General features: G+C 56.2%; 1 protein-coding gene across 1 annotated transcript; it reads left to right on the top strand.

Moving 5' to 3' along the window:
• Window positions 1–392: 392 nt before the first annotated feature.
• Window positions 393–26,342, top strand: IUM83_07867 (Kelch domain-containing protein 4; the record flags this gene model as incomplete). The annotated part of the gene is made up of 2 exons (XM_067932198.1): window positions 393–556; window positions 25,928–26,342. The coding sequence occupies 2 exons, from the start codon at window positions 393–395 to the stop codon at window positions 26,340–26,342; spliced, it is 579 nt and encodes a 192-aa protein (XP_067782921.1).
• Window positions 26,343–26,841: the final 499 nt, after the last annotated feature.

The following is a 26,841-nucleotide window of genomic DNA, read 5'->3' as shown; positions in this document are numbered from 1 at the left end:
AATTTTGAGTGCATACTACATATTTTGAACGAAATGATCGATTACAAAGTTTATCCAGTGCAGATGACAGGGCACCAACGGAAGCGAGGTCGCGTAGTCACAGCACACCCGCACGGGTGCCAGAGTCACAGGGTTGCACGGAATTTGCGGAGGCGAGCCCGGCGCCCAGCATTCCAGCGAGCCGAACACTGCACTTGCCAGGACTTACTAGAGAGTTTTTGCAAGTTTTCCTTTCCCATTCCCAGATAGTCTCTCAGGTGTGGGTATGGGAGATCAAAACCACTTTTCGCGGTTTCCCAGTCCCAGCAAATCACCTTATTAAATAGCATGTCATGCTTTATAGAAGGCTCAAGCTGAGCCCCTTGCTTCCAGTCACTCCTGAACAAGTGAAGATGACGGAGGACGAGATTCTTCTGCTGTGCGCTCTACTCGAGGACACAGGATGCAGTGACGCCATGGTTCTTATGGTTGCTGCTCTCTATCGCCCGCCCGTCGAGCGCCCTGTCGTGCCTAACATCCGCTTCTGCATCACTGCTACGGCGAACATGCTTCTTCGGTGGGGATCCGGCTTCGTCAGCGGCCGAAGATTGCTCCAGTCGCTCCATGGCTACCCGGCGAGCCACAAGCGACGCTGCCTCGTCTCGCTCGCGCTTCTTCTGTTCGTTTTGCTTTTTGCATTCTTGCTCCTGTTTAGCATCATCGAGGAGCTCTACAAGCTCATGTGGCGATGCGGGCTCCAAAATCAGGGAATAGCCTCGCGGTTAGACCTCGATCTCAGACCACTCAACTCAGAATCTGAGATTAGATCTCAGATCCCAAGCTGGGTGAGGCGTGTGTTCCTCACTCTTGCAATCCCTTGACTTGGTTCTCCCTAAGGCTACGCTGTGGGCCCAGACTTGCGTCGGCCACACCAGCTGCCTCCGAACTCGACAGTTCCCAGATGCCCCCAGACGAAGCTTGCTCCTTGCTTGGAAGGCCCTTGTACGCACGTGCTGAGTCCGCTGTGCCCCGTTTTCTTGAATATAAACACGTTCACTCCACACACACTTAGTCCACTTCTCTTCTCAGGCCCTTGGACTCTGGGCCTTAACAGCCTCCTCCTTGCTCAGCGACTCCGGCTTCGAGTCACTTCCAGTCACGACACTTCCTCCGGCGGCTCAGACTGAGAGCCGCACAACGGTCTTCACTCGCCCCTCAGACCAGAGTGGCCCCGAGAGTTGGCTCGGTCTGAGCCTGCCTTGATCCAGGGTTCTCGCTCTGCACCCTGGGACTTCCGCGCACCACGCCTTGATGTAGGCGACACAGCGAAGCTGGGAACCACTATCCCAGACTATTCGCGCTACACGGATACCACCAGCAACCCCAGAAACCACTATCCCAGGTGTTGCTCTGCCGAAACCTCAGAGCGGAGCACCTTCCGCCCGAAAATATGAAGCACCGCCAGGAAACCAGCCAACCAGCACGAAAAACCAGCAAAACCAATGTCCCGCGTGTGGAAATACAACAACGAAGGCAAACCGGGCCGAAACACGAAAAGGCTTGGTTGTTGAACTTGAATTTATTTGGAGTTAGCTGAGCTTGACTGTAGAACGCTCGTAGCGACTCCACTTGACCTTGCGCGCGCCGCCGGGGGCAGGGACTTGGTCCCTGTGAAGCAACACGCCCGTCGGCGCAAGACGAACTCCGCAGCTTGCGGTCTTCGGGGCAAAACAAACTCTGATTATTATCATGCACATGCACATACAAAGGGCCTATCAAGTAAGGGTGCAAACATCTCCTGGGTACACCTTGAACAAGGGTGAGACACCCACTAAGCTACTGGCTTGGCGGCGCCCGTGAATGCGCGTCGGCCCTTCCATTGGCCTGTCTGTGTCAGTCATCACTTGATTACACTGATTACACCTGGGTGCAAATCAGTGATATCCTGATTATGCCAGGATCTTGTGGCCGGGATTGGGCGGACTTGGTCTGTCATCACCTGATTACACTGATTACTCTGGGTACAAATCAGTGTGTAATCAGGATGACGCCAAGATTCTGCGGCTCCCGTCGGCCCAAATCCATAGGCGACTGGTCAGGCCGAATCTTATGTGCCCGACACCAGGGGCCGAAAAGCCACAACGGGGCGACCCTTCAGAGCGACCTTCCAAGCGGCAACCGCCAACTCCAAGGAGCAACTACCGCAGCTCCCAGACCGGCAATGTAGCCATCGCTGTGTACCCACTTCATAGGCGAGACCACGAAGTCGCACTTCAGGCCCTGCAGGCACGCCGTAGGCTTTTAGTCACGTCCTAGGCTTGGAGCGTCAGATGTCTTTCACCAGTTGCCACTTATCCTCACGAACATCGTGCATCCAGACACCAACGTGCGCCCACAATCACCGTGTCTCAGTTTTGGCACTAGTTGAGGGACGGGCTGAAAACCTGAGCTGGGGGCAAAAATACGATGTTGATTCCATACCCCGGCTGTCCAACCGATTTGACATGTCTCAATTCTGGCTCGAATTCTGGGACTCTGAGGCTGGGAATCTGAGCTGGGGGCGAAAATACAATGTTGATTCCATACCTCGGCTGTCCGACCAATTTGACGAGTCTCAGTTTTGGTTCAACTTCTGGGACTCTGAGTCTGGGAATCTGAGCTGGGGGCAAAATCACGATGTTGACTCCATATCTCAGTTGTGGCACCCCAAAGCCGAGATGAAATCAGACGCCGCACGCCACGCCCTCTTCCCAGACCCCAGACTGCACATCTCAGGGTCTGGTCCACAGGCAAACCTCAGACCGAACTCCAAATCACCATGTCTCAGACTTTTGCCACCACTCTCAGGTCTCAGAACTCCGGGCATTCCAAACTGTGAGATCACCAATCTGAGACCTGGGGTCTGAGACTTAAGCAACCATGGGACTTCAAATCACAAACCCAGAAGGCCAGGGCTCAGCTCTTCGCCCAGAGTCCGATTCAAGGCCTGGAACCTCAGATCTGTGGCCTCTAGAGCGATTCTCAGACCTCGGACTCCAGACCGAATTCAAATCTCAGACCTGGGGATCTGGGGTCGCCGCAACTCGACGTTCGCAGAGCTCAGTTTCCAGATGTAGCCAGCACAACTTGAAGTATGTACACAAACCAGACTTGGGTCAAGAAATATCCACGTTTCAAGTGACATGTGGCCGGTACGTGGTAGGGTTTGGGCTTCTGACTGATGGGTCTTGGCCAAGAATTGGCTCGGACCTCGTCACAACCGTCCCTTATGTGCGCTGGGTCCAAAGAAATCATTCTCGAGTTGGCCCCAGCGCACATAACCGGAAGATGCCCACACTCGCCCCGTCCCGGCCGCGAAATCTCTTGCCGCGGCTCCCGGGTCTCAGGCCCAGCCATTTCGTGAACAGCCCGGAGTCACAGAACTTCACATTGCAGCGCTGGCACGCGCAGCACATTTTTCGGATGGCCGACGACCACGCGGACGACCAGCGGCTCCCCGCGCCATCGCAAGGTGGCGGCGGACAAGACGCGGGGTCGCGGGGCGCTCCTGCGGCTCCCACAACCTCCGGCAGCGTGTCCACGTCCACAAGCAGCACGTTCACGGCCTCTGGCAGCACTCCCACGGCTTCCGCCTCCGTGTTCACGGCGACGGCGACATCCACAAGCGCGTTTGCGTCGTCGGCGACCTCCACGAGGGCGCACACGGGCTCCACGACATCTTCGGCAGCTTCCAGCATGTCTCCGGTGACTCCAGCATCTGCCTCGACGGTCCCGCGCTCTGCACCGGCACTGCCGGCTTCGCAGCCACCGTCCGGCAGCACCACGAGCTCCTGCACGTCGATCACACCACCATCCGCATCCACGACGCTCGCATCCGTGAGCACGGCAGCTTTGACGCCACCGCCAGCGTTGCAGACGCCTTCGGCGACGTCTCCGGCGGGTCCACGGCGGTCGTTCACGCTCTCCAGTCCCTCGCAACGCCACCCGTCGCCCGTGCCGTCCACCATTCGGGTCCCCGCGACGCTTGACGACGTGGAGAACCGCGCAAACCTCGTTGATGGGTTGGATGGGGTCGCGCGCATTGAAGACGTCGCGCGCTTCTCGAGCAACGAATTGGCGTGGTTGAGCAGGATGACACACGTCACCGCTTCGCAGGACGTGATCCAGCCAGTCGCTTCCGTGCCGCTGAACTTCTCGGATCCAAGATCGCGTATCCGCTTCGGGCGAGAGACCGTCCCTCTGGTGCAATGTTTCGGCGTGGAGCACTTCGCGCGCCGCGTTGTCGGTACGGCCCAGTGCTTGCAGCGCGTGCTAAACTACGCTCAAGCACTCGAGCGTCCCAGTCCCGGTGGTGCGGCCCACATTCAAGTCGGGCAGCTCTCGGCCGAGGTCAATCGGCTGACCGTGGAGCTGAAGCGCGAGCGCGAGCGCCACGCTCAAGAGATGCGCGACTATCAAGGCTCTCACCAGTACGACGCTGCCGCAGCCGGGCGAGAACAGGTGGTCCGTGGTGAGCTCCAGGCCGCTGAGGCTCAGCTCAATTTCCAGCTGTCCGAGAACAAGAAGCTTCGGGCTCAGCTCAGGGCACAGCCACCAGCCCCACCTCCGGCCAGCAGTCCGGATCGGCTACTTCAAGCTGAAGTTCAAGCGCTAGCCAAGAGGCTGGACGACGTGCAAGCTGAGAACCAAGCGCTTTGCGGGCAGCTGAAGAAGTGCGGCAGCGACCTCGCCGCCTGCCAGAGCACTCTGCACGCCAGCGACGTCCACACCACGCAGCTCAAGCACCAGCTACTGAGCGCGGTCCCGTTCTCAGCTGAGGCGCTGATGAACTTCCTGATGGCAAACTGCAGCGCTTCGGGGCACTGGGCGCGCCTTTATGAGCTGCTTCAGCGTTTCCAGAGCCAGACGGACGTCCCGGCCAGCTTCAGGACGACAATCCAAATTTCGGCGCGGGACCAGCCTTCGGATGACTGCGGGCCCTACGTTCCGCTCAACACCGCCGACGCAGTCCCAAGCCCAGCGTCCGCGATCGTTCTCAGCGCTGCGGCTTCGACGTTGACGTCTCTCCTGGGTTCGGCTGTACCTCCGGCGGCGTCAGCGACATCGGCTCAGGTTACCACTTCGGTCCCGGTCCAAGCTCAAGCCTCAGCTCAGCCCAGCAGCACATTAGATCAGCCCAAGGCCACGTCGACAGCAAAGCCGAGCAAGAAGAAGAACAAGAAGCCAAGCTCCGCCCGGACTCCTTCGCTGAGCAGCGCTCGAAAGGCTGGTGGCAAGGTAGCCAAAGCTCCAGCCCAGCCAAGCAAGTCTTCAGGTCTTCTCGCCGCTTCCAGCTCAAGTCCATCCAAGCACCTCAGGATCAAGCGTATCAACGATCGGATGAGTCTGCCCGGCTACCCTTCGTCCCATTCGCCCCAGAAGGTTCGCGCCTCCAAGGAATCTCCTCCCCGGGTCTCAGATCGTCTGGCAGCGCTCAAACTCCCCCGACATCTGCCGTGGGAGGATGTCCGTGGCGACCTCAGGGAGTTGATGCGCGCCGGCGTCGACTTCTGGGACGCCGTGGACCAAGCCGGGAAGTCGCAACTCCTGCATGACCAATTTGGGAAGAAGGCCCTCGTGAGCATGCTGGTCTCGGCGATCTACTGGGAGCAATTGGACTCCACGCCTTGGCTGGCGTACGTGCCGTCAGCGTACTACGAGGCAGCGATCAAGCGGGTCCGCGACGTGCACTTGAGTCAACGGCCGCCCAACTGGGATCCCTTGCCTGAGAAGCCCAGCCCGGAGGACGAGGACGACGACTCTTCAATCGACACTGACTTCTCAGATGTTGACGACGATGCCGATGACGATGATGATGAGCTGGGCAGTGGCGGGCACTACCAGGTCAAGAGCTCCAAGTCAGGTGCCGCTTCAGGGAGAAGCTCCAGTGGGGGCAAAAGGATACGCGACCCAACTTCGTCCGCCGGTGGCTCAACTTCCAAGCGCGGCAAGACTTCGTCCCGTACAACTTCGCATGGTAGGTCCAGTCCTGTTGATCTGCAGGTTCCAGTGTCTGACCAAGCGATTGACCCAGCTCGTACATTGGCTCCGCAGCAGATCTCAGTTCGCTCGAGTGGACGCTCTAAGGCAGGGCTCGCAGCGCGCCCAGATGATGGAGTTATCGAAGAACCGCAACCGGGCCAAGGTAGCTGGCTGCATTATGGCAGCAGAGTCCAAGACCTTCCTCGGCAGACGTTTGGCTTCCCCAGATACGCGCCGTGCAAGAGCCATATTCAGCACCTGCACCAGCGCTGGGAACCGGTCGAGTACTTGGAACTTCTCAAGACAAAGCCCTGGGATGCCATGTGGAATCAGCGAATCCAGACTCTGGTATTCTTTCGATGTCGCGACTTGGGCCCGGTTATGGTTCGCGCTCTGAAGCGCGTGGTCAACTTCATGAGCCTCTGGCGGCGAGCTTACTGGGAACGCTTGCACTGGGTCACGATGGATACACGTTTTGATTATGAAGCCATGGCTGCACTTTTGGGCATTCCTGAGCTTGTGGATCTCTACCGTGACCGCAAGGAGCGCAGTGCCGAGTTCGAGGTTCGACGTCGGGAGCTCATGGATGACCTGGGACGCGTCAAAGGCTACACGGATGATATCTGGCACGAGCCTGGACTCTGGGTCGTCCCTCACGATCCTTGTCATTGGATCCTTCGCGACCCAAGTCGCCAGATCTCGCTCCCGGATCAGCTCGAGACTTTGGACGATGCTGAGCCGGCTCGCACGCAATTCGCCACTCGCAGCTCGGACGACGCGTTTCTGGACCTGGCCCCGGCCGAGCTCCAAAGAGACCTACTGGACGATGAAGAGCGAGCCCAGAATCCGATCGACCCAAGCATCATTTACGATCAAGCTGAGTTGGAGAGAGTTTTGGAGAGCCTTCGGCGCCACCGAGGAGAGGAGGATGAGTAGTTCACAGAGATGTAGCGTTTTTAACTTAATATGACGTCCTCACAATTTTGCATTGCGTGTGTCACTTGTGTTCTTATGCATCTCAGCTTGTTTTCACTTCCTCAGCTAGGAACCGCTTCGGCTCACTCCAGGCATCTTCAGAATAGGGTAAACATGTAAAACTTCAACAAATTTCAAACACGAAGCAACACTAACACATGCACGGTTTAGGCTGAATACCTCTACTGAGCCTCAGGCTCAGGAGGTTCATCACCAGCCTGCATAGCTTTAAACCGTGCATGCGCTCGCGTGCTTTTGTTGAATTCGTAAAGTAAAGCTCCACAGTTCAGCTGCGACATCGGCAGCCATTCCAACTCCGAATAACCCTTCCACTTTACCAAATACTCTCGGACTCTTCTCGACGTCCGTGTTCTCTTGACCCAGCGGACATCTCGGATGGCCTCAACCTCATAGACATCCTGAGTTTCATCGGGCTCGTCAATATCCTCGGGCAGTAAAGCTGCATCTAGATCATCTTCCTCAGAAACTTCGATATCAGCTGTGGGTCGGTCTGGGAACAGTGCTCGTGGCTTGAGTCGACTCACGTGGACCCACAGGTAGAGCTTGTACCCAGTCCCCTCGATTTTCAGCTTGCACCGATAGTCATCTGAGACTTCCAAGATCCGGAACGGCCCATGCCAGAGATGAGCGAATTTCTTGCTCAGTCCAGGTTGCACTCGGGCTAAGTATAACCAAACAGCATCACCGACAGCAAACCCTGACTTCAGCCTCTCAGAGAGTTCAGCCCAGACCTTAGTCTGAGCTTTCGAACGTTTCTCTTTGGCTTTAGCTTGGAGGTCCTTAGCCCAAGCTTGGGCGTACTCATATTGCCTCTGCACGTTCCGTCGCCACTCATAAGCGGTCCTTTGATCCAGCCCAGTTGGGGGAGATCCCAGCATAGCTGAGACTGTGCTTTTCGGGTCCCAACCGTGAACCAAATAAAATGGAGTGTCGAGACGAGTAGCGTCGAAGGACGTGTTCAGAGCCCACATCAACTTCTCCACTTGGTCGTCCCAGTCGCTTTGGTCAGGCTCGGAGACGTAAGCTCGGATAGCTCGGACTACGGTTTGCACAGAGCGTTCTTGCTGTCCATTCGCCTGAGGGCGGTAGGCTAGGGTCGCACGCTGTCGACTTCCCAGCATTTCCCGGAACTTGGTGAAAACCTCACTCATAAACCGAGGATCTCGGTCATGACGCAGCATTTCACTCGCTCCAAACCTCTGAAAGACATATTCCATGTAAACCTCAGCCACATCCTGAGCTGTAGTAGAACTCATAGGCCGCCCAATAACATACCCTGAGAAAGCACACTGGAAAAGCAGCAGAAATACATTGCCACGGTCTGACTTAGGAAGATGTGTCACAAAGTCCATAGAGACCACCTCAAAGGGCCGAGACGCCAGAATATTTCCGGGTGAAGGCCCTGGGTTGGGCGGAGCTCCTTTAGCAGTGACACAATCCACACATTCCTTGACATAGCGTTCCACATCTGCATACATCCCAGGCCAATAGTATTCTTGGCGAAGTCTCTCGAAGGTGCGAGTAATTCCCTGATGGCAGCCTTGATAATCTTCATGGCTCAGCTGCAACAGGTCGTCCCTGAGAGCGGAAGGTACTACCAATCTCAGATTCCCAGCAGCATCCCTGGGTCGACCTGGGGTAGGACGGCTCAGATAATAAAGGATATCCCGAGAGTCTAGCACGTAACGATCCACAACCTTCGCCACATCTTCAGCTTCGGCCGCGGACATGTCATCAAGTTCACCTTTACGATAAGCTCTGAGCTGTTTTGTCCAGGGCTCAGCTTCTTGCTGCACGAGGATTCGTCGCCACCTTTCGGCTATTGATGCGGCGGGTGTCGTCATCTCAGGTACATACCTGGGTTCTGCTTCAGCCTGGATTTCTGAAGTCTCCGTTGGGGGTTCCCTGTCTGTATCAGCGCCCGCTTCTTGGCGTCGGGCTTGATTACGGGTGACCACAAAAATCTTTGCGTCAGGAGTCAATGGTTCAGCCGCAGCTTCGAGAGAGGTTGGTTCTGTCTTGGGTCCGGGCGCAGTTTTTGTGACAACTAAGTGTTCCGCCGAGGGGTTAGCAGGTTCAGGTGCCTCAGATTTCACCAATTTCTCAGGGATTCGATTCATCTGTTTGAGCTGACTCAGCTCCACCGGGTCATCAACCACTACTGGGCCCTTAGCAAGGAGTGTCTTTGAGGTCAAATAATCTGCGGCAGCATTGAATTCTCGCTTGACATGTACTAGTCTCAGCGATTTAAACTTGAGGCGGGTAGACTCGATCTGAGCCAGCAATAATCGAAGCCCAGGGTTCAAACATTGAATCAAACCCTGTGCCTGCTGAATAGCAATTCGAGAATCTCCAACTACAACCAAATCTGAGATTCCACGTTCCAAAGCCATGCGAGTGCCCTCGATTAGACCATGATACTCGGCTTCATTCACCGTGACACCTTCGAAATGAAAACCTCGAGCTTCTACAACGTCCCAGGACGGCAACTTCCACAGGATACACCCAGAACTGCCTCGCCGATCAGAAAGTTTAGCTGCTCCGTCAAAACTAAGCAGCCATCCCTCGTAATCAGCTTCAAGCATCTCCAGACTGATGGGAGGAGCTCGGACTACACGTCCCTTAGCTGGGATCAGGTTCTCAGCGATTTTATCAAGCTGCTCCCGGGGGGTTATCCCAGCTCCCAGAATTGCGGCGAGTCCGTCTTCATCACGCTCTACTCTGTGAACCTCCAAGGGCCATGGAGCCAAGCGAGCAGCCCACTGCTCACAGCGACCTTCCAGGGACTGAGACCTGAACAACCACTTCAGAACTGAATACCGGGTGTAGACTTTCAGCAATTTGCATCCAACCAGCATTGTGTAGAAAACTCTGCGAACCCTGAGTAGGTCTACGACCTCTTTCTCAGCTGGGTGGTATCTGAGCTCCTGATCATGAAGCACCCTTCCGGTGTAACGCACCGGATGAATTACTCCATCGTACTCTTGTCCCAGCACGGCACAGACAGCCCAGGGATTAGCGTGAACTATGATCACAAACGGCTTTTCCCTGTCTGGGTGTCTGAGCAACGGCGTCGAAACAATTTTCTCTTTCAGGATCCCAAACGCCTCCTTAGCTCGACTGAGATCTCGGCCTTCCCGGACTTGATCGTCGGTCAACTCGTAGAGGACAGAGGCTACAACTGGGAGGTCTTCAATAAACTTGTTATAGTAATTGAGACATCCCAGAAAAGACTGAACCCCCTTCAAAGTCGACGGGAACGGCAAATCTCGGACTCCCTTGGCGATTTTCGGCTTAGCTCGGATCCCCTCAGCCCCAATTTCGTGGGACTAGTACGAGATCGTCTTTTTACCGAATTCACTCTTGGGTAGGCTCACAGAAATTCCCCAATATCGCAGTCGGTACAACAATCGATTCAGGTCGATACACAGTTGATCCCAGATCTCAGCTCCATAAGCGATGTCATCGATGTGCGAACTTCGTCCCAGAACTGGGTTCAGCTGAGGAGGGGCTGGTATGTTTCTCCGAAACACCGTCAGCTCTGCACACAACACCGGCAATTCATTCTCAACTCCATCTGAGGCCTTTGGCTTAATCCCCAGAAACCTCAGCACATCTGGGTCCACCTGAGCCTCTTCCGAGGCTGGGAGGCGGACAAATCCCCACAGACAATTGTCCAACATTTGTTGGTAGATCAGCGGGGCATTTTTCAAACCAAACGGCATGCGGGTCCACTGGTAATGGCCTAACGGGCAAATAAAAGCTGATATGAGCTTAGCTCTGATCGTCATAGGCACAGCCCAGAATCCACTAGCCATGTCCAAGCTGAGAAACCACATCGCACTCTCAAACCCAATCAATAAGTCATCGATCAAAGGCAGAGGGTAATGCATTAGCTTGATCAGCTGGTTCACCAGTCTGTAGTCAATGCAAAGTCGAATATCAACTCCATTCTTCTTCATCACAATGACAATGGGTGATGCCCAATCTGAGTGTGAAGTCTCGATCAGTTCAGTTTCCAGTAACTTCTTGAGAAGATCGTACACCTTCGGCAACAGATGCGGAGGAATCGATCTCGAGCGCTGAGCTATAGGCTTGGCGTCACCAACATCTAAGTCACAGACAACACCTCGCGCAGGGGCTGGGACAGCATTCCCATCTCCCAGAAAACTTGCGTGATGTCTTTCCAAGATCTCCCGGATCTGGGAGTCCATCTCAGGTGTGGTTTCACCAACTTCGCCGATGTCAGCTGAGTTCAGGTCCGCTTTGGGGTTCAAGTCCTTCAGTTCAGGGAGAGCCGCTAGTTGATCTCGGAGATCGCTCAGGAGCGCGCTTCCTTCGTGATAAAACACCGTAGCTTCTTCATCTATTTCAGCCTCCATTCTCAGACATCGGGAAAAAGTCTCGTCCAGCTGAGATCTGGGGTTGCCCACAAAAGTCTCAGATTGTCTCGAAAAAACTCTCTTCAGTTCCTGATCAGCATTCTCAGAGGTCGCTGGCTCAGATTTTCGCACAAATCTCGGGTTCGTTAGGATCTTCTGAGGCCAAGGATAAGAATGCTTCTCAACGGCAGGGGGTTCGTTCAACTCCCGGAGTTTCTCAGCTTCCTCTTCTCGCCTCGGAAAATCCTCAGAGGGCTCTGCTTCAAAAATCAACTGTGCCCATTCCCGATACTTCCGAGATCGCGGCCGCACAAAAAAGTCTCCATGTGGCAGGTAATCCTTCTCCACCAAACAAGCAACCATAGTATGTTGATATACTGGGGTCAACCGGTCTGAGATATTGACAATCTTGACTGCTTTCGGTTTCCGCCCAGCTCCATAGATGAATTGTGTCACCCATTGCTTGCCCCTCCCAGCCCATTCCTGAGCTTTCTGAGGGTCGGCACGGTCATACTTCACAGGGCGAATCACAGATTCTCCTGGTTGTAGCCAGGCGGTCTCCAACATTCTGACTCCGATTTCCAAACCGATGTGATCCACCTCAGGTCCTCCAACTAAGAAAAGACTTTCCTCATCTGGGAGTTGGACCATGCCTTCGCGTGCACAGAGGCGAACCCCAGCAGCAATCATGAAGTCCATTCCCAAAAGACAGTCAACACCTTCTCCAACATTGCCAACCCAGATATCCATGATGTAGACAACCCGAGTTCCGAGCGTCAACTTGATCCTAGCTTGTGCTGAGACATAGGTGGGAACGTCCCCGACCCTAGTTACTTTGAGTCTGTAACCACGTCTGAGCTTGAGCCTTAACCTGCGTGCAAGGTCTAAGCTCATAAAACTCGTAGTAGCCCCAGAATCCAACATAATCTGTAATCTGTGATCGAAAATCGCTCCATGCACATTTGCCACCGCCCGTCTTTCACCAAGTAAAGTGTGATTGCTCCACCAGCCATATCTCTGACCTGGGACTAGGGCAAACTCGAGATGGTTCTCAAGCTCAACCTCAGAGTCTGGGTCTTCGAGGTCAGCTCCAACGGAATAAACACATCCTTGCTCAGATGAAGACATACATTTGGGGTTATTACTGCGCCAACATGGAAGGGCAGAGCCCACATATGCATATGCGCAGCATGCTTGGGACTTCGGCTCGTCACGCACTGGTTCCCAGACCAGCGAGCCTAGTGGTTTAACGGCGTCCCAGACTCCGGGCCATCCAATAGAGCTTGGACTTCGTCAGGAGCGAGGCCCTCGATGGAACCCCCAGCACGGATGACATCCTGTACTGCTTTCAGAGCCGACCACATGTCGCATAAACCCCGGCGATGGTATTCGCCGCACTTGGAACATGGTTGGCGTCGACAGAACTGAGTCGGGTGACCCTCTTCGTGACAACGTCCACAGATGAGCTTGCTCCAGCATTTCTCCGTAGTATGGCGGCTGCTGCCGCATTCTCCACAAGTCTCAGCGTGCTGGTACTCATCGCTTCTGGGCTGGGATCTGGGCTTCCAAGCCAATTTCTCAGCAACTCGGTAAATCTCCTCATCCAGCAGGGCTGTTGTACAGCTGAGCTCAGATGGTTCTGTGATCTCCTTCCCGGACATCTGTGCCTCTTTAGAGCTCAGATTCTCAGCTCCGGTCTCCGTTTCAGTCTCAGCTTTATTTTCGGAGGGAATCTCAGAGTCATCCTTGAAATGGACATGTCGTCTCAGATCTGAGTCGAAATTTCCTCCATCAGCCAAGAACGCCCGGCCCTCAGCTCGTCGTTGCTGAGGCTTAAACCTGCCAAACTGCACAGTCTGAGATGGGCTTCGCTTTTGCTGAGCATCCCGGCTTTCATCTCGCTGCAGAGCTTCAATACGTTTCAAAGTCTCCTCCAACTCGCTCAGCGTGTCAAACTTCTGACCTTGCAGAGTGGTTCTCAGCCGAGAATCACCTACAGCTTTGATGAAGCGCCTAATATGCGCTTCACGGTCTGGGGTTGGCTTCAGATAAGCGATGTTGGCCTTCTTTGCAGCACGGTTGAGGCGGTAGAAGAACATTCTGGGGGTCTCTCGGTCTCGGATCCTCATCTCGTAGTACCGCTCAGCCTTGGAACCAATGCTTCGGCACCATTCCTTCTTGAAAACGTGTGAAAGTTGTTTCCAGTCTGAGCGGACATCATCTGAGAGCTGAGTACACCAGTCTTTCAGAGAACCTGAGAGTCTCATACGAAGCTGGACAATCCGAGTTCGTTCATCCCAGGGTGCCATGGTAGCATAGTACATGAAACGCTCCCACCAGTTGACTCGGTCCTCCAGGGGTGCATATTCATTGAACTTTTCCAGAGCATCATGGGGAATCATCGCTTGGACTACCACTCGAGTCCCAGAGCTGGGATCAGCACTCTTGGACTGGGCCACAAGCTCCAAACTGATTTTCAAGCTCATCCTGAGAAGAGTCACTTGAGCTGGAATCGTCTGACTCAGATCCGCTATCATCTGGGCCTTCTGGCGGCGACGTCCGAGATTTCTGACTTCGGCGAGACGCTGAGCCTGACTTCATCTCAGACCTGGTCTCAGATTTGGTCTCAGAAGTCTTGGTCCTGGTTGAAGCCTGGCTTTCCCAGCTGAACTTGGCTTGCTTTGACTGGCGTTATCCAATTGTTGCACAATACTCGTCAGCTGAGCAAGCTGGGCCGTCACAGAGTCTCCAGGAGTCTGAGATGTAACCGGGATGGCTGGGCTAATCTGAGCTGGGGTCTCAGACTGAGATCGAGAAACAGCAGTTTGGCGAAGTTGGTCTTGAGCCGCTTGGAAGCGGCGGATTTTCTCTTCTTGGATCGCCACTGCCTTCTTGTGGTCGATCTGAGCTTGGTCATATTTCTCATTCATCATTCTCAGCTAAGATTCGTATTCGGCTCGAATGCGGCTCGCTTCAGCTTCCTCAGCTTTCTTCCGCTCAGCCTGCCGAGCTCGATCCTCAGCTTCTCTGAGACTTTGTTGCACACCCAAGAGATACCGAGCTCGGGTTTCGTCTTCCTTGCGTTTCTGAGACTCCTCCTCAGCCCTCTGCTTGGCCAACCGCTCGAGTGCTTCCAACTGAAGTTGTTGCTCTGACTTCTGAGATCTGGGAGCTGAGTTTAAACTTGTTTGGGGAATATACTGCTGAGAGCGGTGATCAATCGTCTCGGCTCCTTGCTCCACAAGTAAAGTTCTCAGCTCAGCCTCGAGCTCAGCTCGTCTTGCCTGAGCCGCAGCAATTCTGGCTTCCGCCTCAGCTCGGACTCGGGCTATCTCGCGTTGATACAAATTCTCCAGTTCAGTGTCAGTCACAGGAGGCTGAGAAATTTTCGGAAAAGCATATTGCGGGGTCTGACGAATTTCCCAGGTCGGCTTCACAGATGGGGTCACAGTTCTCTGAGGTTCCGCATCATTCATGCCGCTGAGAGCGTTCTTCTCAGATTCTGGTGTGCCAGGCAATGGCACTTGCGAGGGGTTCACGTCCCTGGCCGTCCCAGTCTCAGACCGAGCTGAGGCTGATGTAGTCTGGGGTGTAACTGAGACCATTACAGCTGGGAAAATACTCCGCGCGGCTGAGGTCACAGATCCCATCATCACCGTTGCACCTGAAGTGGGTCCAAACGTTCCAGCTCCAACACCATAATCCGGGAAAGACATCAGAGACGATCCCGAGGAACTTAATCCAGACAGGTCCGTCCCTTGGTCATTCCCAGCCATGGAGGCATCAGAACCAGCTTTTGCACCAACCACACTTGGAACTGTGCCCGATCTTGTACTTCGCATAGCATCCGAATCACTCCCAGACCCGTGCCAGGATAGCAGAGATGTTGAGGGGATCGATGGATCTGAGCGCGACGAGGGCAGCGGAATCTCAGCCGGTTCATGGCTCAGCTGGGGTTTCTTGCGAATTGGTTCTTCATCCAAGCTCGAAGCTGGGCTTCTCGGCCGAAGACCAGTCAGCTGAAGACGCGTCACCACTTCTGGGCCAAGGAAAAGCTGGGCATCCTCACCCATAGCCACATCTCCATCTCGATCAACTGGAAATCCGAGTTGGGTCTCAGATCTCTGAGCTGCAGACTGGGTCTGAAGAGAATCTGAGGTTTGTCGAACATAGTATGCTGTAGTACCAACCACAGATTTCCAAGTCGCCAGCTCAATGCCGAGGAAATGAGCAATTCGCTCGATCTCAACTCGGACCCGAGAATCTGGGACCCCAGACACTTCATCCAAGCTGGGCCAAGCTGGGACTCGGTTCACAAATTCATACCCAGCTTCCCAGAGCATAGTCTGCAACAGCGCCACGCAGGCAATCGGTGGAAGCAATTTCAGCGAAACTTTCACAGCTCTCAGGTCTGAGATGACCGGGAGTCGACGTCGCTCAGCTCGAAACACGTTCAGCCACCTAGCGGCAGGCGACCGGGTCACAGAAAACAAGTGTCGACCGGTCGACTCAGCAGCTTTGATGAATCCCCACAGGTCGTAACCACCGTGACACGGGTTGTACGCGATGTCGACCGGGTGAACAGTCTCAGCTGGGACTCCCATCCACATCTCAAACTGGGATCGCGCATAGCTCAGCATCTCTTCATCAGTCATTTCTGGGAGTGGGGCCAAAGCCCAAGTCTCAGCTTCTCCCTCAGGAGCACCTTGCAATCTGCGAGTGGTTCTCTGCTCAGGCCACAGAGTACTTGACCAAGCACCGCTACCACTTGCATAGCTGGGAAGTGTGACACCAGGCGCATAACTCAGCCTTGTAGGGGTCGTCCCAGCCCCAGAAACACTTTTCGTTCTCAGATGTAGCTCGCGCTTACCCAAAAGGCTGAGCGCACCACCCTCGGCTTGGCTACCGGGATTACTCCCAGTAGTTGGCTCTGGGCTGAGACTCGGCGCTTGAGCAGTGGTCATCTCAGCTGAGAAACTTCCTCGATGTGTCGAACCGTGACTCGCTGGTGGCAATCCCAGACTCGGACCATCATTTCTCGGAACATCTTGTCTTGGATCCGAATCTCGACCAGTCTCAGCTTGCTTCTTCACAGGCGAGCTGGGCGGCGGCTCGGCATCCTCAGTTTTGGGCGCAGCATCAGGTTCAGCACTCATCTCAGCTTCTTCCTCAGCAGATACGCTCAGATCATCACTTTCTGGGACCCTTTCCGACTTCCTGGACCTGGGCGTCCCAGCATTCTCCATCATCACTTCAGCCGGCAAACCAGCAATTCTGAGACTTCGCCGAAGCGAAGACTCAGGCATCTCACCACTTGTCTCGGAAACTTTCGAGTCGGGAGCAGTCGACATGACTTGCACACGTTCGTCACCAAAGTCGTTTCCTGATCCGGGCACGCGCACCAGCTGTGGCGATGCGGGCTCCAAAATCAGGGAATAGCCTCGCGGTTAGACCTCGATCTCAGACCACTCAACTCAGAATCTGAGATTAGATCTCAGATCCCAAGCTGGGTGAGGCGTGTGTTCCTCACTCTTGCAATCCCTTGACTTGGTTCTCCCTAAGGCTACGCTGTGGGCCCAGACTTGCGTCGGCCACACCAGCTGCCTCCGAACTCGACAGTTCCCAGATGCCCCCAGACGAAGCTTGCTCCTTGCTTGGAAGGCCCTTGTACGCACGTGCTGAGTCCGCTGTGCCCCGTTTTCTTGAATATAAACACGTTCACTCCACACACACTTAGTCCACTTCTCTTCTCAGGCCCTTGGACTCTGGGCCTTAACAGCCTCCTCCTTGCTCAGCGACTCCGGCTTCGAGTCACTTCCAGTCACGACACTTCCTCCGGCGGCTCAGACTGAGAGCCGCACAACGGTCTTCACTCGCCCCTCAGACCAGAGTGGCCCCGAGAGTTGGCTCGGTCTGAGCCTGCCTTGATCCAGGGTTCTCGCTCTGCACCCTGGGACTTCCGCGCACCACGCCTTGATGTAGGCGACACAGCGAAGCTGGGAACCACTATCCCAGACTATTCGCGCTACACGGATACCACCAGCAACCCCAGAAACCACTATCCCAGGTGTTGCTCTGCCGAAACCTCAGAGCGGAGCACCTTCCGCCCGAAAATATGAAGCACCGCCAGGAAACCAGCCAACCAGCACGAAAAACCAGCAAAACCAATGTCCCGCGTGTGGAAATACAACAACGAAGGCAAACCGGGCCGAAACACGAAAAGGCTTGGTTGTTGAACTTGAATTTATTTGGAGTTAGCTGAGCTTGACTGTAGAACGCTCGTAGCGACTCCACTTGACCTTGCGCGCGCCGCCGGGGGCAGGGACTTGGTCCCTGTGAAGCAACACGCCCGTCGGCGCAAGACGAACTCCGCAGCTTGCGGTCTTCGGGGCAAAACAAACTCTGATTATTATCATGCACATGCACATACAAAGGGCCTATCAAGTAAGGGGTGCAAACATCTCCTGGGTACACCTTGAACAAGGGTGAGACACCCACTAAGCTACTGGCTTGGCGGCGCCCGTGAATGCGCGTCGGCCCTTCCATTGGCCTGTCTGTGTCAGTCATCACTTGATTACACTGATTACACCTGGGTGCAAATCAGTGATATCCTGATTACGCCAGGATCTTGTGGCCGGGATTGGGCGGACTTGGTCTGTCATCACCTGATTACACTGATTACTCAGGGTACAAATCAGTGTGTAATCAGGATGACGCCAAGATTCTGCGGCTCCCGTCGGCCCAAATCCATAGGCGACTGGTCAGGCCGAATCTTATGTGCCCGACACCAGGGGCCGAAAAGCCACAACGGGGCGACCCTTCAGAGCGACCTTCCAAGCGGCAACCGCCAACTCCAAGGAGCAACTACCGCAGCTCCCAGACCGGCAATGTAGCCATCGCTGTGTACCCACTTCATAGGCGAGACCACGAAGTCGCACTTCAGGCCCTGCAGGCACGCCGTAGGCTTTTAGTCACGTCCTAGGCTTGGAGCGTCAGATGTCTTTCACCAGTTGCCACTTATCCTCACGAACATCGTGCATCCAGACACCAACGTGCGCCCACAATCACCGTGTCTCAGTTTTGGCACAAGTTGAGGGACGGGCTGAAAACCTGAGCTGGGGGCAAAAATACGATGTTGATTCCATACCCCGGCTGTCCAACCAATTTGACGAGTCTCAGTTTTGGTTCAACTTCTGGGACTCTGAGTCTGGGAATCTGAGCTGGGGGCAAAATCACGATGTTGACTCCATATCTCAGTTGTGGCACCCCAAAGCCGAGATGAAATCAGACGCCGCACGCCACGCCCTCTTCCCAGACCCCAGACTGCACATCTCAGGGTCTGGTCCACAGGCAAACCTCAGACCGAACTCCAAATCACCATGTCTCAGACTTTTGCCACCACTCTCAGGTCTCAGAACTCCGGGCATTCCAAACTGTGAGATCACCAATCTGAGACCTGGGGTCTGAGACTTAAGCAACCATGGGACTTCAAATCACAAACCCAGAAGGCCAGGGCTCAGCTCTTCGCCCAGAGTCCGATTCAAGGCCTGGAACCTCAGATCTGTGGCCTCTAGAGCGATTCTCAGACCTCGGACTCCAGACCGTATTCAAATCTCAGACCTGGGGATCTGGGGTCGCCGCAACTCGACGTTCGCAGAGCTCAGTTTCCAGATGTAGCCAGCACAACTTGAAGTATGTACACAAACCAGACTTGGGTCAAGAAATATCCACGTTTCAAGTGACATGTGGCCGGTACGTAGTAGGGTTTGGGCTTCTGACTGATGGGTCTTGGCCAAGAATTGGCTCGGACCTCGTCCCATTATTAAGCAGCTGGTCTCTCTCCGTGACCTCCTCCGCCACGCCAGACAGTAGCTCCGCCTCCTTCATCGCCTCTCGGTGAGTTTGAACAAGCTGGTTCATGCGTGACTGTGCGTTCTTGCCACTTAGCTTACTGCGCGAAAAGGCCGGCGAGGCTACGAGCGTTGCAGCAAGACTGTTCCAGTGCTGCATGACCTTGCCCCGTGGCTTAGCAAAAGGCCGGTCAAGCAGCACTTGGCGAAGCAGAGCGACATCGTCTTCTTCGCTGTAGTTCTTACGGCGTGGTGGGCTGTCGAGCGAGGTGGCTCGGTGGCAGGCTTCGAAGCCACAGTCTTTGCAGCCATGAGATCGTGTGGGAGGCGGCAACTCTGGGAATGGGAAGGCTCCCACAGATTTCCGAATTCTGTGGGTGGCGGAGGGGGTTTCCCGTAGAGGTGCCCTTTTTGTGTTCACTTTGCTGTGGGAATGGCAATAGGAGCCGCAGCGAAAACTCTCTACTACCTTTATATCCCGAGAGAAGCGAACAACGGTGGCGTCGAAATGGAAGCGCGGCTGGTCACTCGAGACTTCCTAGTCATGAATGTCTTCCTTTTATGCATGCAGAGAGAGCTGTGACCTCAACTTTGATGTACTTACTGTGTAAGGAGGCCAGCGTCTCGACGGAGTGCGAGATGGCAGACGTGGCACGGACATCAGCCGACAGTGTTGAAGCCAGCGTCGGCGTGGTATATGAATCCGGTCGGCCTCGCGGTCGACGGGATCTGTTGCACGGCATCTACGGGACCTCCGGGATCTCCGGACTCAGCGAGCCTCGCGAGACGAGCTCACTCTGGATTTAGACGGCCAGTGGACAAGCCGCCTGGGTCCGAAACGTGTGCTCGGGAACGAGCTCGACACACGAACGTACGGTAAGCAAGGCGTGGCGTGAGGCTACTGGCGACCTCGGTTGACAGCTGCATGGCGTAGACGACGACGAAGTGCCGAACAAGGAAGCACGTGGCTTCCAAGTCTCTCGACGGCTGCGACAAGTAGGGTATGCACGCGTGGGCGTACCCCGAGTGGCTAGAGCAGGCATACGAGCGGAACTCAAGTTGTGCACGGCAAAGTGGGCGTGTATTGTAGTTAGTCAGTAGTTGATACTGCATCTAGCCTGTCTAAATAAAGTAGGTGTCGCTGCCAGGCGGCCACGCACCGGCGCGGTGTCTTGCGCTTGGACACTGTCGGCCAGACAGACTTCGGACTGCATCAGCACAGTCACGACCAAACCCCGAGCGTGTGGGGCACCAAACACGCTGCATGGTGGTCATACAGGGGCCTAGTCCACGCATTCGACGCAGCCCTCGACTCGCGAAGACACCTGAAGACGCGCGGATGGAAAGGACGAAGGTTGTGGAAGTCGTCGTGCAGTCGAAACGTGCGACGAAGAATCGGCCGGTGGACCAGAATCAAGCGACGAAGGTTGCCGCACCTACTAGAGGATCCATTCTTGGGCAACTAGAGAATCAGGGAGAGATCGAGGACTAAGAGACGAACGAGAGCGACCCGGTCGACGCGAACAACCCAAGCAACGAACATGGTGATCACGGCGCTGACGACGCCCAGGCCCAGCCGCCCGGCGAAGCAGTCAGGGGCAACGGCGACGGCGCAGGGATGGCCCCAGTAGCGGCACTGACGGCTGTCCTGCAGCAGATGGCCTCGACGATGGCGAGGATCGATGCGAGGCTGGACCAGCTGAGCACGGCGGTGGCCAACCCCGCGCAGCCTCCCGCACCCGCGGACACCGACACGTAGACAGCGACGGTGGAGCAGCCGCAGCAGCGGGTGAGCACGACGAATCCGCCGGCTCAGCGGGCACACGGCAGGCACCGCCACCAGCGGCACCACGGAACCCTCCGCCAGCAGCTACTGATCGGCAGGTGGTCTACCAGCCACGCGACCGCAATGACGACGGAGATGACAGCAATGGCGACGACGACGGGTCCTCCAGCAGCTCCGACGACGACGAATCCGACGGTGACCGCGGCGATGGAGGACGCCGTGCGCGGCGCCAACCCGTCACGAGGCAGGGAGACTTCCGCCGCATCAAGTGGCGCACAATCCGCGACCTGGACTTGCCAACGTTCCTGCCGACGCCGCAGACAGCTGTAACGACGTGGATCGCTCGCGTAGACCTGGCGCTCGAAGGCGCAAGACTGTCAGGACGAGGTGACTGGACTGATCAAGAACTCTATTACATCTTAGGCAACAAGCTACAGGACAGCGCTGCCCGCTGGTGGGTCCATCTGGACCGTAAGCTACGCGACCGTGAACGAACGTGGACGAAGTTGAAGTCCTCGCTGCTTCGGCGCTACGGCGAGCGACCTGACAAACCGATGGCCGAGTGACGTGTCGGCCAACGACGAATGATGCCTGGTGAGACGTACGCGGACTTCGCCGCTGCTCTTCGTGATTTGTGTGGTAACAACCGCATTCGAGAAAGTGTACTGCTTGCACAGTTCTATCGCAGCTTGGACCGCACGACGAGGCTCCTCGTGAAGAAGCGACCGAAGCCCGCAACGCTGGAGGACGCTGTGGACAAAGCACCAGAGATTAATGACCCAATCGACAATGTGGCGCAAGGTATGGAGAACATCGGTCAGGCATTTGTTGCCGCACCTGATACGTACGTCGTTCCTACGAACTGAACGACCGGGCACATGGCGTTGATTCCGGGCGTCGGCAGCACCAACGTGGCGGAAGAGGAGAAGTTTGCGTGCTTTACCAACTCGCGTGGCGTGTACTACAAGGTCCCTGGCCTCTGGGAAGCCCCAAGGGACGAGTCTGGAATGGGCACATGTGGGCGCCCATACCGCGGAAGCGTACGGTGTACCGACGGCGGTCAAGCGTGTGGCGACGGACAAGATCGCGCAGAGGGAAAATGTGAACGTGGCGGGGCCGCCGGCGCTGACTACGAGGAAGAGAGCGCCGGCAACGAGGAGACAGATGCCCCACGCGCGCCTCCGCCTCCTAAGAAACCGAAGCTCGCGGCCGGGCGATCGAAGGCTGCGACGCGCCAAGTGAAGGCAACGGATGCTCCGAGGAAGACGACCGAGGCTCCAGCACCGCGACGATTCGGCGAATTGAAGTGCTATGCGTGTAACCAACTCGGACACCTTGACCGCGAGTGCCCCGACGACGAAGCACGCACCCGAAACGACGAGTACCTCACCCGGCGCGTGCAGGAGAGAAAGCGGCAGGAAAACGAAGATCGAGCGACGTAGGGGGATCGCGGCCCTCGGCAATGCGACGAACTCCCCAGCGACCCGTGACGGTGACGGTGGATGGTAACGCGGCGTGTAAGACGGACATGGCCACGACCCCGGCGACGGTGGCTGACGGTGAGGGCAAGATGGTGACCGACACGAAGATGCCGAACGACGGGAGCGTGGCGGTGGTGAGGCGAGCTGTCACGGCTCATTTGAATAAGGAGATTGCGGCTCGCTATGAGGGATGAGCAGAGCGGTATGTGTGCACGGTGCGGACAGCGATGGCAACACTGCGCTACGTGCCCCGAACGAGCGAAGAAGACGGCGGTGCCACGGTGGATAGGCGCGCGTCGACATCGACTACGGCAGCCGAGACGGACGCAACGGCGGCAGCCCCGGTGCACTCCGCGGAGGTGGTTACCTCTGAAGAATGCGACGAGTCGACGGACGGCGTGCTGTTAGCCAAGGAAGGCGCCACGGTGACGAGTGCTGCGGACGCAATGGGCGACGAGTCGACCAACGCCATGGTTGTGTCTGAGGAAGGCGACGTGTCGGCCGTGGAGACGACGGAGAAGAACGAGATAGCGACTGCAGAGCGCTCGACGATCGAGCTCGGCATGGAGCTCACGGACGAGGCTGTGACGAAGCTCGGCAGCGTGGCGAAGGTGCGCATGGCCGTCAAGCGGTCGAAGCGCGAGGCGAAGTAGCGGCGCGTGCAGTGTGCGCGCGAGAAAGCGGCCAAGAACATGCGTGGCGACGACGAAGTCGCACGAGTGGTTGCTTAGCTCGAGGAAGAGCGTGAAGCGAGGCGACGGCGGCAAGCGGTCGAAGCGCGGAGTGCGCTGGAAGTACGGAGGCAACGACGAGTTGCCGACGGTGACGACAAGGTGGGCGAGCGAGCTCGTGTGAAATTGGCGCAGCACGGTCGAAGCATGACGATCGAAGACGGAGAGGACGAGATGAGCGTGAGTGTGGCGGCCAGCGACGGGTTGCCCACGGCCGCCATGCTCGTGGACGGCATGTTGCAGCACGTCAAGTTTGATAGTGGCGCGTGCTACTCCGTGGCAGGCATGGGCTGGATGGCGCGTGGCGAGCGAAAGCATGTAGACGCCCCTGTGATGTACGTGGAGGGCATTGGCGGCTTCTTGCTGGATGTGCTCGGCGTGTGGACGTTCAGTATGGTGAACGTGTACGGTCAGTCGGCGGCCATTGACGCGTGCATCGTCGAGGGGTGCACCAATGAGTTTCTCGTGGGCGTCGACTTCCTCGAAGGCCACCGAGCGACGATGGACTTCGATCGTGGCGAAGTGCGCTACAACACGCGCGGTAGTGAGGTGATCATCCCGTTCAGGACGGCGGGGGGGGGACGAACGACTCAGCGGTGGCGGCCGTGAGACTTGCCAGCGCGATGAACTTGCACCGGCGTGCAGTGCAGACAGTAGAAGTGGCGATTATCGCACCCGACGGCGAGGAAGGAGTGTTCCTGCCGACAGTAAACAACGGAGCGGTGCTACTTGCATCCGCCGTGACCAAGGTGACGGACGGGAAGGCGATGATACCTGCGATCAGCACATATGGCGGACGCATCAAGTTGCCGAACAGGAAGGAGCTAGGTGTATGGATACCTATTAATCAAGACATTGAGCTCTCGGCGAAGCATGGTGAGTTACAGCCAGAGCGTGTGCAGGCGTGGTTGGACGAGCTGAGCGACACCGACACGCCCTTGGACGACGAGGACGATGTGGACATTGGTGCGAAGGAATCGAGTTCGCGCGCGCTCATCCTGAAACTACTGCGTGCGTACCGGGGTCTAGCCAATGCACAGGTCGAGTACCCACCTGACACTACGCTCAACGTAGAGCACCACATCGACACTGGGAATGCTGCTCCCATTATGATGCGGCGTCGACGCCAAGCACAGGCGGAGGACGCTATTGTAGACAGTAATGTTGACGCTATACTGTCGGTGGGAGTGATTGAGCATGGCGAGGGAGCCTGGGGCTTTCCCGTGGTACTCGTGGGGAAAAAGGATGGCTCCGTGCGGTTCTGCGTGGAACAGAGCCCTGAACAGCATCACGCGCAAAGACGGCTACCCGCTGCCACGAATAGACGAAACGTTAGAGTCTTTGGGTGGAGCGCGGCTGTTTACGACCCTGGACCTACGATCGGGGTACTGACAAATTCGCGTGGCGGAAGAGGACCGCGATAAGACAGCCTTCATGACGAAACGAGGGCTGTACCGCTTCAAACGGATGCCCTTCGGTCTGACTAATGCTCCAGCTATCTTTCAGCGGCTCATGGACGGCGTGCTACGGGGATTGACGTGGATGACGTGCCTCGTGTACCTCGACGACATTATTACCTTCACGAAGGGCGGCACCAATCGACATGTGGTCGAATTGACTGGCGCATTAGAGAAATTACGGGCGGCTGGCCTAAGTCTCAAACTGAACTAGTGCACCTTTCCCACTACTTCTATGGAGTATCTTGGCCACCATCTGAGCGACAAGGGCGTGCAGCCCGCTGAGCGACTAGTGCATTCTGAGCGTGAATTTCCGCGACCTGTGGACGCGATGGAAGTCAGGAGGTTTCTCCACCTCGCTGGCTACTGTCGTAAGTTTATCGCTGCATTTGGCTCGATCGTGGAACCGATGACGAAATTGCTCAAAACGGACGTGCAATGGGAGTGGAGAGAGGCTAAGGAGTTCGCATTCGAACGTGTGAAGATGCTGCTCACTACGCGACCTTTGCTATTTTATCCTAATGTTAAACAACCATTCCGCCTGGTGACGGACGCTAGTAAGGTTGGCTTAGGCGCCTGCCTTATGCAGGACCACGGACGTGGCTGGCAGCCGATCGCTTACGGCAGCAAGGTGAAAAATCAGGCGGAGTCGAGCTACTCGATCACCGAGCTCAAGTGTGTCGCTGTGGTCTGGTTCGTGAAAATGTTCCGCCCCTACCTGTACGGCAGAGCCTTCACGATCATCGCGGACCATGCCGCACTGAAATGGCTTATAACTCGGCCGAATCTGGCCGGAAAGTTGCATCACTGGTCGCTAATACTACAAGAGTACGCGTTTCAGGTCGAATACCGGCCTGGTTCGACAAATGTGGCGGCAGACGTCTTATCCAGGGCGCCTGCAGCAGTTAGAGCGGCGGTAGGACGGTGACGACGGCACCAGTTGACACCAAGGACGACAGATGCGAACGGTATAACGGCTGCGGGCGAGGTGATGGCAGCTGTTCCGCTAACACTTGTTCCAGCGACGGAGACGACAGCGGCCGGTACCACGGCGGCGGGCATGACAACGGGCGGTGCGAGAACGACGAGTGGCGAGCCGGCACTGGCAGCGGCGGCAGTGATGCCACAGAGTAACGCCACGACCAGGACGACCGCGGCGGGCAAGACGGACAAGATGATGACGATTGCTTCACTGACATGTGCCCCAGTGGCGGGAACGACGGAAGCTGGCCGCACTGAGGCAGCCACATCGCCGGATGGCGTGATGACGACGAGCGACGTGTCGGCGCTGGCCACGGCGGCAGTGGTACCACCGAGCGGCGCAGTGAGCGCAACGACGGCGACGGCGACGACTGCGGAGGCTCCGAGCCAACCTACAGCGACGTCAGGCACGGAGGCCAGTGTGAGGACGGCGACGATAGAGGTGACGGCAATGGACCGGAAGCAGTGGTGATTAACGAGGACGGCGGTGGTGTGGCCACGACAGCGACGACCGACGAGGCAGTGACGGCCACGACCGACCAGAAGCGGGTGAAGAAGGCGCCAAAGCCCGCCATGAGACGCAGCGAGCGCCTCCACGAGCGTGAGCAGCGGCACGTGCACTGGGCGACGACAGTAACGAGCGTGGACCATACGATCAGCACGGCGTTAAGCAGATGACATCTAAAGACAATGCATTTTGAGCTGACGGCATCCAAATGTTTGGGCGGTGTTATATTCGAAGCACGTAACAGGACGTTTTAATTGGCGTTAATTTGCGAACCACACACACGTTCTGCGGGACTTCGATCTTTGGGACATATCCTGCAATGAAGTTATGCATTATTGAGTTACGCTAACAGGACATTAAGCAAGTATCTGTTCCTAAGATAATCAACATCCATCAGAGCACCGTAGGTTTGGTATAGGTAGCTTTCAATGAAAGTCAGTTCTCAGATTCCGCAACTAACACCCCGCCCATTTGCTGGCAATCCCTGCTGATATCGCATTTCCAGCTCTTGTCGTGACTCAGTAGCGGGTTGAAGTCGTTCTTGAACCAATTGTCGATGGCTTTGACAGTTTTCATGTCGTATCGAGGACCTATCACTGTTTACGTCCATCTCTCCAAGCTCATGCACAACGCACACCAGTGATATCCGTCGGGAAGAACGGCACTTAC

This window comes from Phytophthora cinnamomi (assembly GCF_018691715.1).
Source record: "Phytophthora cinnamomi strain GKB4 chromosome Unknown Contig102, whole genome shotgun sequence".
Taxonomy (NCBI): domain Eukaryota; phylum Oomycota; class Peronosporomycetes; order Peronosporales; family Peronosporaceae; genus Phytophthora; species Phytophthora cinnamomi.
This window is presented reverse-complemented; position numbering and strand designations above follow the sequence as displayed.